This window comes from Brachionichthys hirsutus, chromosome 22, assembly GCF_040956055.1.
Source record: "Brachionichthys hirsutus isolate HB-005 chromosome 22, CSIRO-AGI_Bhir_v1, whole genome shotgun sequence".
Taxonomy (NCBI): domain Eukaryota; kingdom Metazoa; phylum Chordata; class Actinopteri; order Lophiiformes; family Brachionichthyidae; genus Brachionichthys; species Brachionichthys hirsutus.
The window spans coordinates 5,673,942-5,683,159 of NC_090918.1; the positions used below are offsets into that span (position 1 = coordinate 5,673,942).

A 9,218-nucleotide genomic window follows, 5' to 3' on the forward strand; every position below is an offset into this window, starting at 1 on the left:
GCCCGGCGGGTCGTTTGGAACATCGATTTTACATTAACAGTCGGCTTCCTGCTAATTCGTGGCCGACCGTGATTCTCGCCGGCATGAATCCTCATTATGCGTAGTAGCCACAAGGAAACCCGTCTTTAATGAACTCGTCTTTACCTTGGAGGAGGTTTAATAGCAAATCAATGAGGCGAAGGGCAGGAGGAGAGGCGGCGGCTAACCCGGAACGGCCAACCAGAGCGGAACAGAAGTGGATCTCTGACCAAATGGAGCATCATCCTGCAAGGAAAACAACAAAGACACAAACTTCAAACTTTCCTCAAACCAAAAGTCCAAATTCGTCTTTTGTAAACGTTTTTCGCCCAGATTTCACACGACATATATACAATGCTAATTAACCATGCCAGAGTTTGAGGCATTGCATTTAGACAGCAACGATTGATCGTTATTGCAAAAGGATTCCTGCCAATGCATTGGAACAAGTAGCTGTATTATAATTGTGTTGTGTGCAGCAATAATAATAATAATAACTCACTTTAAGTGTAATTAACACTGAATTTATGCTCCAGAGTGATGCCAGATATGAAAACGAGTTTGGCCTGAAAGTAAACGGAGCAATCAAAGATGCTGCAGAGGGGGGGGGGGGGGGGGGGAGGAGGGGGCGCTCGTTGATACGCTGGGTGGACTGTAAGTGGCTTTGTCAGCAGCAGCGTGACCTTAAACTACGTCCTTACGGAATCGAGCAAAAAAGAAAGAGGAAAGGGCCGAAGGAAGGAAGGGAACGCTGGAACGTTAGTAATTAGGAAGTATCAGTTCCTGAGAGACAGTCAGATGGTATGCAGATAGAGTGGATTTGGCACGGTGGGGGTGACAAGTATTGAGAAGGCAATTAGGCTGACAGCAATGAGCAATGAGAAAGTCGTATGCCCAGAGCGAGGGGGGGGGGGGGGCGACCGGAATGTGCAGGAGGACCAAAATAAATGCCTGCTTCTCGTCTCGGCCACTCCTGGCTGGATCGGAAAGGGAGAATTCAACTAAAATGAAACAAAGGATGTTTTTTTTATTTGGTTAAAAATACATATATAAGGTTTGGAATGAGAAGAAGTGCACGAGAGACGGAAGGGGGGGGGGGGTGGGGGTAGGGCCCGGGAAGAGAGGAAAGACAGCTAGGCTTAGTACCAATGGATCAAAACTCCCAGTGAAGAATTTCCAGGACGCGTCGGACGTTTTCCTGGAAGGACAGGCCATTCCGCTGCGTCCTACTTTCCTCAAATGTTTGACCTTCATGTCTCCCACCCAGTTTCACCACAGGCAGGGAAACATCTGCCTTTCGGCAGACTCCGCCTCCTCGCCGCTTCAACCCAGCGGGGCCCCTGACTCATCTCTCCGAGGGGCCGGCACGATCCCGACCGCGTCGGCGAACGCTCGGCCACCGTCTCCGTCTCTCCGTCGCGGCGCCGCTGAACGCCGTCCACGGCTCGGATTTACAGCTCATTTCAACAATCGGCAGAAAACAAAGAGTTCTGCCCGGCCGGGTCGAGTCGGGGTTGCCTGAATTAGCGGCGGCGCCGAGCCACCGAGGGGCCGACGCTTCCCATTCCCGCTGTGCACACTCATTAATTTAAAGTCGTCATATCTCACCCGGCCTCTAACCAAACTGTGTTTGCACCATTACTGTCCAGACCAGCCACCGTTAGCATAATGGACGGGGGCCCGCCGGGAAAGTAACTTATGAGGTGTTGCCACAATGCGGATGGAAATGTTTTTTCACCGCGACGGGAGTCGGAACACTTAAAATGTCCAAATATCCACACTTGGGGGATGTCGGGATTAGTCCGGCGCAGTTTCCCCACGCGATATTTTTTGTTACCTGACCACAAAAGCAGCACAAAAGAGCAGCAGCATCTTACTGAGGAGAGAATCCGAGCTTTCCCGTCATGTCAAATATCACGCTAACAAAGTCTGACGAACAAGGGCCGGAGACTTTTCGGAATGTCGATAAACACACGGATTTATGAGCTCCGGCTTTTTGGCAGCTCGTCTGTAGAACACGATCTCCGTGACACTGATCCCGTAAGTATTTGTAAGTGGCTATAATTCATACTTTTTGAATCTGACATGCGTCTCCTGTGATAATCGGAGCCACCAATCGAGTTTCCAGGGAAGCACATCGGCTAACGCCTCCTCCAGCAGCCGCGCGTTATCGGAGTCGGTCTACAAGGTTCTCACCAACGCGCTGCTCCAGACTCGTATATAGATATTTATCTAGATCAAAGCGTCGGCGTCTGGTGCAATACTGTACATCAAGCAGCGCGCTGTAAACAGAAACAGAACTGTTTACCCGACAACGTTTACCTTCCACGGCGTTCCCAGATCTTTCGCCGTCTCGGCGGATTTTCCTTTATCGCGAGTCGGCGACTTTTTTTTAAACCCAGCACATACGACGAGTCATCAAAACACACTGCAAAGAGGCAAAGTTAGCCACTAGCTGGTGAACATAGCATAGCATTTAGCGGCTGAAGTGCCAGATGTCTTCTCCCGGAGTTGGTGTTCCAAATAATTATCAATATAAATATTAAAGCTCCAAACTAGAGGATTTAAACTTGGGGGTTTTATTTGTAATGTATTTTGCGGCTAACAGTCATGCTAATGAAATTTAGCAATCCAAAAACAAAGCCGACACCGGGAGCCCGCGAGCTGTAACGTTCACCGGGATAAACGCTCGTTTAAGTGAACATCCTGGGGGGGTGGAACCGTCAGCCGCTGCTGTGGTGGAGCTAATTAGCATTAGCATCATGAGTGCCGAGCTCAACCGGGCCTATAGCGTCAAAGCTTTGGTGCGTTACAGGAGAGCCCATCTGAACGCAGGCTGAATTACCCACTGCTGATTGCGTTTCCTGGTTTTATTCCAGAGCCAGATTAAAAGCATTCCTCTTTGTTCTACGGTTCAGCCCCAAAACAAACCACAGTAAACCTTTATTTGTTCGCCTCTTGCTCTCGAGCTGCTGCCTCCCCACGGTTAACATTTCCTGCCACGACGCCGTCCCCGAGGTCGGCAGAGGTTAATGTGCCGCAATTGACGCGATGACAAGTTCCAACCCCCTGGCGAGCCATTTTGTCCTCGAAAGCTCTCCCTTTTTCTCCCCTTCTCACTCAACCTCAATTACCAGAAACCCAGCAGTGGATTGTGGGAAATTAGCTCCCCGGGTGCGTAGGCCTCTGCAGCTGGACCGCTTATTAATAGGTTATATAACAGGCGTCGCCGTCGCGGTGCGAGGCCCAGAGGGTCAACTTCTTCAACGGTTTCTCCATCCAGACGTTCCGTTTGGAGTCTGTGCTTTTCAGTTTTCCTTATTTCGACAGGACTATTAATTCTAACAGCTGCTCAAAACGCTGTATCGCCCAAACGGTCGGGAGGCTTTTAAACAAACCTGACTCGCGTGCGCTTGTAAATAGCGTTTCTGCGGCGTGCCGCATTTAATCCGGTGTCGGACGTGCGCAGTGACGAAAGGCGGGAATTAAGATGCAGCATCGGTTTTCAGCATTTAGTTAAGTCCCTGTCAAGGATGGAGTTTAATGCTCCGAAGTGTAAATCCATCACCCCCCCCCCCCACCCCCCATTAAAAAACACATCATGGGACACAAAGGCATTATTTCTGATGTGGCACAGTTTCCTGCAAACCTATGGGAGGGAATTTACCTCAGACCGAGTGCTTAGAATAATCATTTCCAACTCAGGCGGATTATTTAATGAGCCGATCAATCGTTTCAGCTTTTAACATCTCATTGTATTTTATATTTTATGGATCTAGGTTTGTTTAGACATAAATCTGCTCTGGAAAAACAACAGAGGATACTGGCAGCTAAAACAATACCCGATAGAAGTGTTGGATTCCCATTGGTTACGCTGATCCCATTTAATCAGCAGGTAAATTTCATGCGCTTCTTGCCCCACTTGCAAATTGTCCGGTAAACCCTTCTTAATCCCATTTTAGATTTTCGCCAGCGAACCTTAGACAGAAATGGATTCTCGCCAATCCCTTTATGCCCAAACGTTCGCTCCACTCTCGATAAAGTAAATCCTGTCAGGAAAACAGGGCGGGGCCGTTTCACCTTCCCGCCCAGAGCAAACAGAGGTGAGACCCGAACACCGGCGGCTGAATGTCCGAATCGGGCCTCGGCTTTGAGGGAGCGGGTCGACTGCATCGCCGAGAAAGACGAGCCAGTGGCGAGGGAGAGAAGCGAAAGCCCGTTTATCGGAATGCTCTGGATGTTGCAGCTTATTAGGGTCCCAGGTGTTTTGAAAAACACCCGATCCAGACTCCATCCGGCGCTGGAGGAAAGATCTCTCGACTTGGCGCCGCCAGCAGCCTTCTTAGAACTTTTAATTTATTTATTTATCCCATTTCATTTCCCCCCCCCGTGGCCGCCGAGGTGGAAACGGCGAGGGCGACGAAATGAAACCATTTTCCTCTCGCCTTTGTTCTCGCTCTCCAGCTGCCGTCACACTCCTCCTCTCGATTCTCTCCGTTTCATCCCAGAACTCTCTTGACTTACTCCCCCCCCCGATGCACTTCACGTTCTCATCGGGCCGGAGATATCACGAGCGCCATCGAACCCATCTGTTCAGCGGAGACAAATTACACGGTGCACTTCAGCTGTGGCGCTTCGCCCTCGATGGCTGACGCAAGGAACACGAGGTCAAAGGAGACGGCGGATTAAAAGACTGGGATGCATCGGAGCTCCACTTGTGAGCCGCGGCGTTTTCACGGCTGATCAGTGTGCGTTGCCTCACATGCTAATAACATGCTAATGCGCCGCAGAGCCATGACTCTTTATTGTATGCCAGCGATTCATCGCCTCTTCTATCTGCTTTTAATTGAATAAAAAACACAGATCAGACCTGTGTGGTTTGCTGTTTTATTGTTTTCATAATTTATGCTTGTAAACGTTCATCCGAGACCAAATAAACCCAATTAAGCCCCCCCCCCTACCCCATTCGCGGGCCTTTATGTGTGTTTAAACGTGTGTGTGTACCTCATCATTGCTGATTTCCAAAAAATGCTAAATGCTATTAGCATGCCTGTTTGCTGATCGCACAGTGATTAATTATGTCAACACATTAATGCGTCTTCTGTGAAGGACAAGCGTTAGAACGACGTCGAGAGGAACCGACTTGGCCCGTTTACTTGTTGCTATAGCGACCAACATACTCCAGCGTCTTTAAGCAGCCTGCCCTCAAGGCTGCCGCTCAAGCCCTAGAATGCCTGCCCATTTGCTAGGATTTCTATTTAACCAATAACAAACCAGCTTCGCCGACATCAGAATTCAAATGTGTATCGCTGGGGCGCCTCGTTACGTCCCCCCCCCCCCCCCCCCCCAAAAGAAGTCAACAAGGTCAAGCGGACGTCGATCCGCGATGTCTTGAGGGAAGCTTTTATAAATGTCACCCCATGTGTCGTCCTTCTTTTTTGGACGCTTCCCGATCATTTTGATTCTCATGCGGTGTTTTTTTCCTCTCATTTGTTGCCACAGGAAGGAATGGACCGGGCCATGGACTCTGGACTGCAGCTTCGACCCCTGACCTTGTCACCAGCAGACAGTGTTGAGTGATTGGTCATTACATCCAAGGACATATCCACATCAAGACCCCCCCCCCCCCCAGGGAGCCCTTCTGCAGCTGGTGGCTGGAAGGGCGGTGAGTCAATCGCCTCAGCGGCCGCAGCAAATGATTCTCTACTTGTGAAGTTAACGGCTCAGACCACTTAATCTACAAGGAACTCTCTGTTGCTGGAGGGAATCAGTCCAACATGAAGGACGTTTCAGTCGTGGATCTCTTCGTTGGCTTGGCCATGGCCTCTTTGGTCGTGGCTACGGAGGAGAGGCCCGATTGCCCGAAGCTCTGCGTGTGTGAGATTAGGCCCTGGTTTTCTCCCAGTTCCGTATACATGGAGGCGCAGACAGTCGACTGCAATGACTTGGGACTCTTTAGCTTGCCAGACGAACTACCGGTGGGCACGCAAGTGCTATTGCTGCAAACAAACAATATCGCAGCGATCGACCGACCCTTGGATTACCTGGCCAACATCACGGAAATCGATTTATCGCAAAACAACCTGTCCTCCATCGCCGACTTCCGTCTGGGGACTCTTCCTCAGCTGCTTTCCCTTCACATGGAGGAGAACCGGATATGGGACTTGCCCGAGCGTTGCCTCGCCGAGGTGGCCAACCTTCAGGAGCTCTACATGAATCACAATCTCATCGCCTCCATTTCCCCGCTGGCTTTCCAGGGTCTTGGCAACCTCGTTCGGCTCCACCTCAACTCCAACAAGCTGAAGGTCATTAAACGAGAGTGGTTCGAGCCCATGCTGAACCTGGAGATCCTGATGATCGGCGAGAACCCCGTTGTTTCAATCGACGACGGGAGCTTCAAGCCTCTCGGTAACCTCCGCAGCCTCGTCCTCACCAGAATGAACCTGTCCCAGCTTCCCGACAATGCACTATCCGGGCTCGATAACTTGGAGAGCATCTCCTTCTATGATAATACTTTCCCCGCGGTGCCTCATTCTGCCCTGAGAAATGCAAAAAGTCTCAAGTTCCTGGATCTAAATAAAAACCCGATCACAAGGATACAGAGAGGGGACTTTGCGGATATGTTCCATCTGAAAGAATTGGGGATTAACAGCATGCCAGAGCTGGTTTCCATCGACAGCTTTGCCCTCAACAACCTCCCCGAGCTGACCAAAATCGAAGCCACCAACAATCCTAAACTCTCCTATATTCATCCCAACGCTTTTCACAAACTGCCACGTCTGGAAACGCTAATGCTAAACGGCAACGCGCTCAGCGCCCTCCACAGGATTACCGTCGAGTCTCTTCCGAACCTCAGGGAGGTCAGCATGCACAGTAACCCCATCCGCTGCGACTGCGTAGTCCGCTGGATGAACATGAACAAGACCAACCTCCGCTTCATGGAGCCCGACTCGCTGTACTGCGTGGAGCCTCCCGAGTACGAGGGCCAGCGTGTCCGACAGGTGCACTTCAGGGAGATGATGGAGATTTGCCTGCCACTCATTTCTCCCGAAAGCATGCCTGGGCATCTTAAAGCGCACAACGGCAGCTCATTGTCTCTGCATTGCCGGGCCTTCGCTGAACCGGAGCCGGACATCTACTGGATCACGCCGTCCGGCACCAGGGTCCTGCCTAACACCGTGTCCGACAAGTTCTACATGCACCCGGAGGGAACCTTCGACATCTACGACGCGACGGAAAACGAGGCCGGTCTTTACACTTGCGTCGCACACAATCTGGTCGGAGCTGATCTCAAATCCGTTGCGGTGGAGGTGAACGGGTATTTCCCCCAGCCTGCAAACGGGTCTCTGAATGTCAGGATCGAATCAGTTGGGACGAACTCCATCCTGGTTTCGTGGAAGGCTGACCCTGGCACCTTGGCGCCCAGTATCAAGTGGTACACGGTGTCCGGCGCTAACCGTCCCACCACGGCATTTAGCACCCGGGTTCCCTCTGACGTACGGGTCTACAACGTCACCCATCTCAACCCGGCGACGCCCTACAAAGTATGCGTGGACGTTCGCAGTGTCCACTACAACCACGACACCAAATGCGTCAACGTCACCACGAAGGGATTAGCGCCGGCGGCCAGGGACACGGAGAAATGGGACGCGGCAGTGATCTCGGTCTTTGCCGTGCTCTTGGCTCTGGTTTCCGTTGCGTGTCTGCTCATTTACGGGTCTCAGAGGAACCACCACCTTCACGAGGATGTAAGGAAATGCGACTCCAAGGCTTTGCTGGCGCCAGTGGAAGCTGCCGGTATGCGATCTCCTCTCTTTACAAAGCTGTGGGTTTCGGGTAAGGGACTCCCGAGTGGCGTGGAGGTGAAAGCCACGGTCATTAACGTGTCTGAAAACGCCTTTTAAGAAGCGCAAGTTTTGTAGAGTACCAGACGCCAACTATACTAAACGGACACGCCCGTTTGGGCGAGGGTGGACGTATCTGTAGTACTGTTCCAAAGACATACCACCCCCACCCCCCACCGCCCGCCCCCGCCCCTCCCTGCTCAAAGACACCGGCAAAACTATTATTGGACCGGGGTGAGACCGTTTATAAGGGACTACGTTGACTCCCAGCTTCGACCCGAGCTGATACTTCAGCTCACATCAACCGAACTGAACTGAAAGGATATATTTCATACAGGCAGAGAGGAGGTGAAGACAACGCTGATGATGATGATGATGATGATGATGGCGATGGCCAACTCTATTGTAATTGACTGTTAAATGTGTTCAGAGTTGTGGAACTGTCCGTGTGGTCCCAAGCAATACCGTCTGTGCTTCGTAAAAACCTCCATAGACGAGCTAGCGAATCAGTAATAACACCTGTAATAACACCTGTCTATATCGGGAAGGGAGATTTAGTAGTGTAGACAAATAACAGTGAATATGGTGTACGCCTTTTGAAGAAATATACCCCCCCCCGCCCCCGGCCTTTTTTCTATTTAAAAATGGATTCTTGATTTGTTTTTTTTTCATCGAGATATTGTTATATATCCTATTACGTTGCTGTAACGACAAATCCTCTGCATCTGAACGGTTTCAACGGGGTTCCGAGTTCAGTCGAGGAGCGTTCAGCGATTAAGCTAACGGCTAAATGGAACTCAGCTCGCGAACGAACGGCCGTTTGCGCTGAGCAACGGCGAGACCGGACGCAAACGCTTTGGACTGAAAGGAATACAACAGGCTGGTTCGAACCGAGGAGACTGACGTGGCGACTGCTCATGAAGCGGTCGAGTGTTCCCTGGGTAAGTGCCTACGACGAGAACCAGAGCGGGCCCGCGGCGGAAGACGCGGACGCGCCACCACAGCTATTCTCCAGTCCAGCATCAGTGAAAATACTTTGGCAGTATTTTGAGCGTACATATTTTGAGAAGGCATTTCGTCGTTGCTTTGGGTGTAAAGTTCTAAAAGCCATTTTTATATTAACTGTACTACGTGTGATCAATGGGCACAACAGGCTAACTAAGAAACGTGCTAAGAAAAACAAATAAACGTCATTGTTTCTTTTGCAAACAGTCGCCTACTTCATTTCCTTTCGTTGCTTTTTGCATTTGTCAGCGAGCGGTTGGATTCGACAATGACGACGTATTAGTCACGGATAACCGGCGCAGAGCAGAGAGGAAGCATGGCGGGAGAAGCCGGGCGACATTCGGCGCTCCG

At 50.9% G+C, this 9,218-nt stretch overlaps 1 protein-coding gene across 1 annotated transcript; it reads left to right on the forward strand.

Annotated features, from left to right (window-relative positions):
- Positions 1–5,795: 5,795 nt before the first annotated feature.
- LOC137910842 (leucine-rich repeat neuronal protein 3) lies at positions 5,796–7,922 on the forward strand. The gene has a single exon (XM_068755255.1). It carries the CDS (start codon positions 5,796–5,798, stop codon positions 7,920–7,922), a length of 2,127 nt encoding a protein of 708 aa, XP_068611356.1.
- Positions 7,923–9,218: the final 1,296 nt, after the last annotated feature.